General features: G+C 25.2%; 1 protein-coding gene across 2 annotated transcripts in view; it reads right to left on the bottom strand.

Annotated features, from left to right (window-relative positions):
- Positions 1-5309: 5309 nt before the first annotated feature.
- Positions 5310-12080, bottom strand: part of LOC107452816 (apoptosis-resistant E3 ubiquitin protein ligase 1) — a 70683-nt gene continuing 63912 nt past the window's right edge. For both annotated transcript variants that reach the window (XM_016069401.5, XM_071184964.2), the window contains 3 exons: positions 9491-9577; positions 9169-9344; positions 5310-8075 (listed from right to left, as the gene is read on the bottom strand). In XM_016069401.5, coding sequence (XP_015924887.3) covers positions 7973-8075; positions 9169-9344; positions 9491-9577 — 366 coding nt within the window. In that variant the 3' untranslated portion in view covers positions 5310-7972. The remainder of the gene's footprint in view (positions 8076-9168; positions 9345-9490; positions 9578-12080) is intronic.

Raw genomic sequence — 12080 nt, 5'->3', positions numbered from 1 at the left:
TGAAAAGGAGAGAACTTTTGGGTGCAAAAGTAATTAATATCAGCCGCATATATAGTCAATTTAATTATTACTTCTGTCAGGGCATAAAACAAACTGGTTTTTATTGAAATGATGAGTTTCATTATTTGCTTACTTCCTTTGCTATATTTTTTAAAACTGAAATTCTCCGAGATATAATTTAAACAATTCATCATTTTATCAAGTTCTTCAAATAAAAATACTATTTGGGTTTAATAAATGCATACATATTATATTAAAGATAAAAAGTTAATTAAAGAATTAAGATGCTCTTAAACATCAATATCTCATTGATAAATTAAACTCCACGATTTGAACTTAAAAGGGGTAATTCAGAAGTTCATCAAACATTGAAACTAATCCAAACAGTATTAAGTAATGAATATATATATTTTTTAAATATTAAAACTTGGTAAGAAAAAAAAATAATGGCTTTTGATTTACATTTTCATCAAAATCCTACTTAAAATGAAAAACTAAAAAAATATTTGTATAAAATCCATCCTGTTAAATTCCTGACTAGATTTTGTTAATAGTTAGAAACTAATAATTTCTTTAAAAACGCTGAAGTTTCTGTTTCCCCCCCCCCCCGGCAGTATCAGCATCTCAATATATTTCTTTATTAATAGTTTAATACAAAAGTAGAAAATATCCTCAAAAAACTATTTAACAAGTTATTAAAATTTTTACATTTAATCAGTGTAACATAAATTTTAAAACTAACTTCATTTTCACCAGAAGTAAAATTTTATTTTGTTTATTGTTTTGCAGACATTATATCAAAATTATTACATCATATTAAATTTAATATAAAGTCTTTTTTTACATTATTTTATAACATAAAAATACAATTAAAGATAAATTTAATATCAATGTTTTTAATAGCTTAAAAAATGTGAAAGTTTTAAAAATTAAAATAAATATGAAGAGTATCAAATTTAGCTGTAGAATTCCACTTTACAGAAATATAACGATAATTGCATTCACCTTACTAAAAATATGGATTTTGAATTTCTTTTAACTTTCCAGCAAATGGGAATTGTAATTTTTATAAAGTAATTGTATTATTTTTAACATAACTGGACAAATTTTAAAAATGCAAGTGTTGACTACAAACAACTCAGATGTTAACTTTCTTATTAAACTGAATCAAATGATGAGTTTTTTGGTTACTGCAAAAAGTAAGATTTATTTTTAAAAAAAGAGTCAGTATAAATATAAATGAAGTTTTATTAAACACAGAACATTACAAATATCAAAACAATAAAAACTTAAACATAAAAAAGCACCTTTCATAATTTATCACAGTGACAATATCTAAAAAGCAGCATAAAGATAGTTTTATTTAATGAACAAGTATGCAAAGAAATTTAATGTATACTAATACTTTGCAAAGCAAAAGTGTTTAATAAAGAGAAAATAATTTACAGCAAGGAAAAAATAAAATTGCTTTTTAAAGAATATTAAAATTGTAAACTTGAATACAATGGAAAAACAAAATATAAGAAAGACGAAACTGAATCGTTGTTAAAATTCCTTACAACAATTACTACTTTTATTATACATATTAAGCTTGTATTGTTAAATTTAAAAAAAGTTTTAAGCTTTGTAAAAAAGGAATAAAGTAATAAGTCTTCAGAAAATGTGAATATGCAAGATTATATCGATAAACATTTTCCAATAATCTTTCTTAACTTGATACCTTATTATCTCAAAATTTTTTAAATTGTCAAGTGATGTAATTAAAGGATATAAACATTTATATATATTTTTAAATTCCATTCAACAAACAGTTCAACTATTTTTCCATGCATATATGTTAAGAAAAAAAAACTTTTAAATCGTTTAACAATCATTCAATATATATATAATATAAATAATTTATCTATAACCTAAATATTTATATAATCTAATAACTTTTTATTACGGCTCTATTTCATTTTAGAATTTAAAAATGCAGCTAACAAAATTACTTCTCACTCAACATCTGCTTTAAAATTTCTGATTAAATAATTAGAGTTGCTCCTATTAAGCAATAAAATATTCCATACCATTTAATGTTTGAAAATAATATTAAAGAAAATTTATTAACTTATAAGCCAAAATAAAAGGAGGTAACAATCTTGACACATAAAAGATCGACTACATTTAATTTTTTTTGATAATGCATCACATTGAGATATCACACGACTCCTTCACATTATTTTTTAGACTTTTATCATTATCACAAATAAAAAGTGCAGAATCCTTGATGGAAGAAATATATATTAAAATTTGTATTATTATGTTGATTTTTTTAAGTACTATTACTAGGGCTAGTGTAGTCCTTGAAAAAAAGAACAAATTTTGTTAGATTTCCACTTAGCTAAGTCTTTTAAGTTAAAAAAAAATATAAGAACTTTTAGCAATCATTTAAGTAAAAAGTTAAAAAAATTACTCCTCATATTGCTTTTACAGATTTATTGTTTTTTTAATGGCTCTCTCTCTTTAAAAAAAAAAAAAAAATTAATCACTCTATCATTGTTATTTTGGAGTAGGCCTATTAATCCAGCTTGACGTATTTGAAAGACTAACTTCAATGCCCTGATCATGACAGTAAACTTCACCTTCAAGACATTTATCCGTGTAAACGACCCAGTTCATTAGAATTTTTAACACATTAATAATAACCAGTTGATTTTGGAAAACAAAATTAAATACAGTAGATCCTTGCATAGTACCTGAGAACTGAGATCCACATTCAGATATATTACTTTTGCTATGTCTCCAAATAAAAAAAAAATTAAAAAAAGTTTACATATTTTTTTTTATTTAGAATTCTAGAAAAACATAAGAAATTGTTATTTATTTTGTTAAAAATGAAGATAGCGCTTTATTAACAAATACATTGCAATGTCATAACTCTTGCAAGAAAATAATGCAATTAACAATAGCTGTAGAAGGTGATAAATATTCCATTCCATATTATAGAGAATAATAAAATAATTGTCTTGCAGGATAATATGGCAGCCTTTTTTTGTATCTGAACAGATGTGATATAAAGGGAGGCTAATGTAAAAAATTTTAAATAAATATCCCACTCTATACAAGCAGAAAAAAATTACACACAAATATTTGCTTTAGCACTAAATAAATTTCATATAAAATGCCAGTAAACTAAAGTTCATATTTGATTTAAAAAAATTATAATTTTTAAACTCATTTATTTCACTTTTGCTTGAGTATTTATTTAGTAATTTAAATGAGTAAGCATGAAAGGAATTAAAGTTAGGTATTAGGATTAGGTAGAAGTACAACAATTTCTTACCACACAATTAATTGTGAAATACTTCATACAAGCATAAAGATTTCATGCCAAAATACTGAAATAAAATATGTACTACAAAATTACTACAACACATTTTTCTAGAAACTGACAATAAAGGAATTTTATATATATATATATGAAATAAAAAAAGTTAGAGCACTAATGCTAGAAACAATTCACATACACAAACAATTGTAAGAAAGGCACAAAATGAGATTGTTAAAGTATAAAATATAGATTATTACACCCAATTATTTGGGAATTTAATGAATATTACAATTAAATATATTAAAGATAAAATACAATTTGATCCGATAAAATGGAATGCAAAATTAAACTTAAAAATGTTTTAATGAATATAAGATAAACTATTTCCTAGTTAACGAATACACAAAATGTTTCTAGTTCTACTAATTTTTTTTAAAACTAAAACATTTTATTGAAACTTAAGCCTTCTAACATTCACATTCAAAATGTGCGAACTGCATGTAATTAAAGTTTAAGCATGATTAATTTAAGCTAACATTACGACATTAAAAAAGAAGTTAAATGTCATATTGAAACTGCATAAATTAATTGTAAATGAATAGAAATATTTGAAAATTGAAATGCAACAAACAATATTCTAATTTTCACCTATTTGTCAGCTGTTTTTGTGTACCAACCCAAATTTTTCACTAACTTCGAAAATGTAAATCGAATTTTATTAGATAAATTCTTTCAACCAATACTTTCAGAGCTCTTTTCTTTTTGTACTCATTCTTAGAACTAACCACTACAGTTTTGAACCATATAAACAGGTACATATATTGCTGATAAATTAAAAGATTTCTTGTTTTGCTTAAAGAGAATGATAGACTTGAAGCCTAAAATTTTCGTTGTTTTAATTTTAATTTCAAAGTATGTAGTTGTAAATAAGTTTTGCTGCCAAATTTACTGTGGCAGTTTAGAAAACTTGCCTTTCATTGGAAATTTATTTACGACATTCTTCATACTTGAAAACTTAGGTAAACACTTTTGTAGTAACTGTATGCAAAACCAAGTAAGTATTACTGTATTTCTAAGAATTTGAAAAGTATAAATTCATTTACTACAAAAATATGCTAAACTGATTACCTTAATTCTAAAAATTTTACTCATAGTTTCTTTACAAAATTATAATTGATGTATTAAAATACTAGCATGTAATAATGGAATGACATAATTGAATATTTCATTAAGAAATATATGAAATAGTTTTTTGGAAAAAAATTTACAACTAATTAATCATTTTTAAACCGAAAAAAAGTAAGCTGATATTAGGTCAAAAATTATAAATTTTGATTGCAGATCACAAATGGTTGCTTATAAATATATTTCTGTACTTACCTGTTAAGTTCAAATCGACTAGTAGAATGCTATGATATTTTATATTCACTTAAGTGATTCAGAAATGCAAACTGTAAACTTATATTTTAAGTAATGGTTCTACAATAAAATATTACAAAAAAATTCACTTTTACTTTTTACATTGTTAAAATGTCTTTTTCTTACTAAAACATATATGAAATTAATCATTTTTAAAATTATTGATACATTTTTTTCTTATAAGTACGTATATTGTGTACAAATGCCAATTTGTTGGGTACTATAATTATACTTTTCTATGTTTGATTCTAATCCAGACACTTGAAATAAAAAATGAAAGTTGAATTCTCTCTGAAACTTAAGAATGTCAATATTATTATTCAATAATACATATTAAATAATTATGATGTTTTGTGTAAATGTAAATAAATATTTTAAAACTATACCCTTTTTAATTAAGTATATTGCACACAAAGGCCAATTTGTTGAGTACACTAAGTATATTCAATTCTCATTGAGACACTTGAAATAAAAAATAGTAGTTGACTCATTTTCTGAACTCTAATATGCCGTCATTATCCTTATTTCATAACACATTTTAAATAATTATGTTGTTCAATATTCATGTAAATAAATATTTTTAAAATAATAAAAGTATTTTATTTCAAACACTTGATAAAAATTTTATGTACAAATTAAAAAAATGTAAATAACTACTTAAAAAATAATCAAAAAACTTTGTTTCAAATTCCTTATGTATATATATATGTATCTCTTAAACAAAAATGTATGCATATTGTAAAGAAATTTAAAAAAAAAAAATATCTAACCACATGCAAAACACATTTATTATGAACAGTGCACATTTTTAAACCCATTCCAAGCACAATACATACATTAAAAGAAATTTTTTAAATAACTATAACAAGGTTTGGTACACTATGTGCTTTAAAAATCAAAGTAGAATATCTTATGATTTATAAAATTATAACTTATTTCTTAGTGATCAAAGCTTCATATAACTTAAATGTTAAATGAAGCTATGACATGTTCATAACAGTAAAAAAGTATTTATAAAACCAAAAATAATTTGGTATTGAATTTGATCAAATATTGTAAATGCATATTTTCCTTTATTTCATCTTTGATACTTGAACGTTTTTTAATTATTTAATTCATTATTGGTTCAAAATAACTAAAAGTTTCCTAGGTTTTAATTAAAATAATTAAATAAATAAAACTCTAGTTCAGATCGAATTTTAGTTTCCAGACAAAATGAATTAAATTACAAGATTTAATACAAAAATTATGAGGTTCCACAGCAATTTAAAAGTGATTTTAAGGCTGAAATAATCTTAAAACATTTGTTCTTAAATTTTGTGCAAGATAAAACATTTATAAAATTGTACAATAAAATTTTATCTTATAATATTCTAAAATCTTATTTTGAATCAGAAGAATAATTAAATTTTGCAAAATTTCAAGACTTCTCCTAAATATAATCCCCCAATAAATTTAAGTTTAAAGAGTATAAAAAGATTGAATGCAAAACTACATTATGAATGCTAAACAGGACATACGCTAAACGATACATGTTTTTACAATCACAACAAATTATCTATATATGCTACCATACTGCTTTATTGTGTTCTTAATTTATTGATCATAAACATTTTAGAAGCGAATTATCCATTTACTAATAACCAATATTAAATCTGCTACTATTTTATAAAATGATAGAATGGAAAGTTAATATACATCATGCATGTGAAATATACATATGGAAAATACGTCTTTTGTACATTATAAATATATACAACCATTCAAGAATTTGGAATTAATTTATTTGCTAATCAATTAAAGTTACAGTTGAAAAAACTATTTGTTGGACTTTTAATCAAGCGAAAATTGAAGAAAGGAGCTATTTGTGTCTATGCAAGATTTATAAATAGCATTTTAAACCAAATAAAAAATAATGATTTTTTAAAACGTAATGAATTAAAAAATATTTTTAATAATGGATTTTTATTAAAAAAATCCAAATAACATTTTCTTATTTTTTATCTTTCATTTTTCTATGTTTCTAAAAATTATGAACTACTTAATGCGCCAATAACAAAAACCTTCCAAAAAGGATTTGTGTTCACACATAATTTACATAAGCTATAATTAAAACTTGATTTTTCTTCTTCGTTTACCTAAATACATTTTAAAAGGTAAAGTTTAGAAGAGCTGAAAATTTAAAAATAATTTTTATTATCTAATTCATTGTTTTCACAATATTTGCATAACATGACGCTTTTGTTTAACTATAAGATATACTTTTTCAATTTTGAACTAGTGTTTTAATGAAGTTTGCTTCAAATTTATTAAAAAACTGAACTAAATTCAGTGGCGTGATCAGGGCCAAGGTTTACGGTGCCCATCCCAGTTTTCTTGCCCTAAGGCTCTGGAGTGCAGGATCATATATTCCAGTTGGGTGGTCAGCTGAACACTGAAACCCCATTCACTTCAAAAGCAGGCCTGGTACTCATTTTACGCATCCACTAAAGGGATGACATGCTGAGTCAACCTTACCCAGTCTGAGGACAGAACCCAGGAACTGTGGCATAGGCGAGCACAGCTACCATGTGTCCAGATTTATTCTAACTGGAATAAATTTTCTTTAATATATTCCTTTTTTACAAAAACTAAAAATAATACGATATTAATATCATAGAGTTACAATGTTCATGATAATAAATAAACTCATAAAGTTAAAAAAAAATTTATATTTTAAGATTAATTTTAATTCAATGAAAAAACTGTCATTTACCTAATTTAGTTTAGTGGAGTATCATCATTGAAACATTTTGTATATGCGCAAATAAAAATACAGCAGTTTAAGAGAATTTAACTTTAAAATAAATTACTGGTTCCAAATTTTTGTATGGTAGCATTAACAAATATCACACTATCATAACAATTCTCATTAGGAATTAAAGATATCAAGGACATCTAATATTAATAGTAATGCTCTTTAATTTAAATAAGTATTGAAATTTCAAATGTTAGCTAAGTTTAAGTACATACTTTGTTTTAAAAATGTAAAAAGGAAACTTATGAACATTTAAGAGAACTTTTATAAAACTGTGACAAAAAATACTCGATTCAGTACAAATAATCTAAAAATGTGGAAGAATAATATAAATCACAGCCATACTTGAAATACTTAAATTTTCTTTACAATGTTTACAAGGCATATGTGTGAGTTTTGCTGCAACTAACACTATCGTTCTCTCTCTCTCAATTACATACATCTCAAACCATACCAAAGCCCTCAGATCCTTCGTTAATTGCTAATCTCAGTGCTCTTTCAAATTGTTCATAGGAGTCATAATCAGGCAAGCACAGCTGGTTGAAACTATAAAAACAAGATTTAAATAACATGTAAACATTAAATAGAAACAATTTTCAATGAACTATAGGAAAGGCTTTGCTCTTTCATTGACTGTCATAGATTCAATTGAACTTGTTTAAATGTTTTAAAATTGTTTTACTTCTTCCGATTTTTTTTTTTACTACTTGAAATCTGTTTAGAAGTAAAACATATTTTTCTACCAGCATTAATTACTTTAATTCAATATGGGGTGATTGTGAGTCCAAGTGAAAATTCTAGAAAATTTCTTGAGTGAAAAAAACAAAAAAAAAAAAAAAAAAAAACATTTTAAATCGAAAAATTAGAAAACAATTTAACCAAGTTTTTTTTTCCTTTTTCTCAATATTTCTTAGTTTACTTAAAATATAATTAAAATTTTACACATACTTATGATGACCTGGAGAAGTAATTGATATTTACAAATACGTATGTCTTTCTTGAGTTTATGATTATAATAGCTATTTACTGATAAAAAATGAATATTAATCTTGAATATAAGCTTATAAAGTATATCTGGCTCTCTCTTATAAACAAATAAAATAAACAGTGTTTTTAAGTTCCACCTCTGAAAATTTAATTTCCGGAAACTTTTGTGATCAATGATTTTTTGAAATGTCTGAGCCTTCGATCTCCGGAAACTTCCGGATCACGGCAAGCGAAAAATACGGAAATCCGGATTTTTTTCCGGAGCACAATCAATCCTGTTGAATGATAAAAATAATTTTACTTAAATCAATGTCCACTTGCACTACATATGAAAAATTTCTTTGTAGTGAACTTCATTTTATGTATTGTATTCTATTGCAGTAAAATCCCTACAAATATTTTTATTGTAATCTATCACTTTCAGCTCCAGGTTTTTTCAACCTTTTAAAAAAATTTCTATTTTAGAATTTTTAAAACGATTTGTAAAACAATTCAAGTTAATTTACAAAACATATAAAAAATCTCAGATCCAGATTTTTAACGTATAAAAAAAAAAAAAAAAAAAAAAAAAAAAAACTGGCATTTTAGAATTGTTAAAATTTTTCCAAAAACAATTCAGATTCATTTACAAAAATAGAATCAGTTAACTTACCATGTATGTGCTGTAGGCAAATTACCAAATGTTGGTGCAGCTGTAATGTGGAATTTTGGACTCAGTTCTGAGAAACCACCTGGTGGTAATTGGGAACACCCGGTAGCAAACTGCAATAATCGTGCCATTTCCTCCTCAGAAAAGTTTGACACTGCAATCCAAAACCATTCTAAGACCTATCAATAAATATGAATAATAAATTTTACAAACATTTATTTTTATATATTTAATGTTTAAAAATATTATTTTGATTAACATGAAAATAAAAATAAATAAAATCAAAATGGCTTTCAAAGTTTAATAATAATCAATAAAATATTACCTTTCTGAATTCGTAAGATGAGCCACTAACAGCATGATTTGCTTTAAAATCAGCGATAGAATAACTGCCAGTTCCACACATAAGTAACTGAAATAAAGGAAACAAATAGTGAGTGAAAAGTTTACTTAAGAATATGACAGTTTTATGTTAATATAACAAATTCTTAGGCAATATCTAAAATTGAAAAAAAAATTTCCATATTTTATTTAATTTGAAAAACATATTGAAGCTAAATGAGTTTATATAGCGGAATTCCATAATTTAGTCTTACCTTTAAAAAACTTCATACGAAAAAATAAATCTGCATACAAGTGCAGTTAAATAAAAAGTTTATAGATACATAAAACAGAAGAAAGTATATCCCATATCAAACAACAGAAGAACTGCTAAGTGCAGGTTTGTACGGAAGTTCCATTTTGGCATAAGTCATACAAACTATAAAGTGTAAATATGTTGCAACACACATGATTGGGCCAAACTAATAACAAATTAATATCAATCTGCTCCAGTTTTAGGAATGTCTAGAACAGGAGCCTTTAACATTTTGCATCCAAGAGCTCCAATAAATTGGGAAAAATCACACATTCTAGATGATATTTTTAAAGAATTCAAAAATGGGAGAAGAATAAAAGTCAATTTTAGGGTTAAGTTTCTGAAATTTTCCTTTTGAACTTAATTAAAAAAATTGAAAGCAGTAAATGCAACTCTCGGACCCGATGGATAAAGCTAACCAACTTGACAATTACATTGATAACATTTTCAAAGTTTATAAAGAAACATCATTTATACACACTTTCGTGATGGATTTTAATAATCTCTATGATTCTTGTTCAGTGGAACTCATAGAAAAAGCAAAATATTCTCATGGCAAAAATATTTGGCTTGCATAGAGCCAAGATGTTGAGTAAACAAGAATATAACTGAACAAAGGGTTGAATTTTTTTAATGTAAAAGCACTAATTCCTTTATTATAAAGAATTTTTTTCTATCAAAGTCTGCAGTATCTGTTGCATTTATTCATTTTTGCATTGCTACAGAATAAAACACGAATTTCTTACATTTGAATTCAAGAGTATTAAACATGATTTAAGTCAGATCCTACACAACTCGTTTTTGTTCGACCAGACAAGCGAATATTTAAAATAGACTTACGTAGGCAAATTACAAAAAATGGACAATACAATTCTCAACATACTCCCCATTTTTTAAACGCATTTATCAAGTTGCAATGTTTTGACTACTGTGTAACTAACACAAATTGTTACTATTACTAATTTGTTAGAGAAAACAATGACAGCTAGCATTTTGTTGTGCTTTTGATTTCTGAACTCGGTCACTCCGAAAATACCCACCCAGTTGAAAATACTTCAAACTTCGTTTAGTATCATAACACATCTTAATAATGCATTCCTTCATACTTCCTGACTCTCACTGCAAATAAAGCAAACTGCATCACACAGATAACTCCCCACTACGTGTGCATTCAAAAACAAAACACTTCTGAAATAAGTAATTTAACTGAAATTTATAGTAGAACACTTCTCCTGATACAAGTCACTCAGAGTTGCTGTTTAGTCCTTGTCTTATTTACATCGTTTATTTCAAAACAGGTAATACAAAATTGCTTCTTAGAGAAAGCTGTTCAAGTCGAGGCAATACTTAATTGCTTATTAAGCTTCCAGTCATAATAAATGACTAAACATATTAATTTGTGAATCTTTCTTATTATTATCAGTTCCTCACTTCAACTTATTATGTGAAAAAAAACATTGTTCTACATCATTCAATTTATTTTTGAATTACTGATTTAAAATTGAATGAAAAAATTTGGAGGAGTGAGGCACATTGAAAACCCACTAGTCTAAATATAACCCACTCTGAAACAAAATGTAATCGCTCTGACTTTTTCTCATAGAAAATAAAGTATGAATTCTCGTTAAATGAAGTAAAAATAGTACTGTGAGCATATAACCAAATATTTGCAGATTCCGTTGAACTATTTTAGTTAGTTTTGATAAAATAAGCAATCAGTTGCAACAATTTAAGTAATTTCTAATAATAAAAGTTGAACTGGCCATAGAAAAGAAAAATTTAAAATTCATGTAACAGTCAAACTTGTTTAGGGGTATGCACATAAGGGCCAAGACAATGCTTGCTTAAAGTAGCTGGTCACCAGCGTTAGCCAAAATTATGAACATAAATGTACTTCAATGAGTTAGCTATATGGCACAAGATTCAACTAGAAAATAGCTTGGATAAAACTATTGCATTGTATAAAGCTAAAATTTTCATGAAAACTCAAATATTATTTTACCGACAGTTTCAATAAATTTTTTTCAGTTTATGAAAAATGCCTTAGTAAATCAGAGATACGCTGATGACAACATTTTTATTTGGTTCTTATCACTAAACCGGAAGTTTGTAAACCATTTAACCGGAGGTTATTAGTAATACTAATAACCATTAAATATTATAACCATTTATAATAAAAGAGAAAAAAATATTACTTAACTTTTTTTACAAATTACACTATTGAAATATTTTGCTTTTAGAAGAATTAAAAGAATGTGTTTTTTTCTTTCATAAATAA

This window comes from Parasteatoda tepidariorum, chromosome 5, assembly GCF_982258835.1.
Source record: "Parasteatoda tepidariorum strain Cologne lab strain chromosome 5, Ptep-v5.0, whole genome shotgun sequence".
Classification (NCBI taxonomy): Eukaryota; Metazoa; Arthropoda; class Arachnida; order Araneae; family Theridiidae; genus Parasteatoda; species Parasteatoda tepidariorum.
This window is presented reverse-complemented; position numbering and strand designations above follow the sequence as displayed.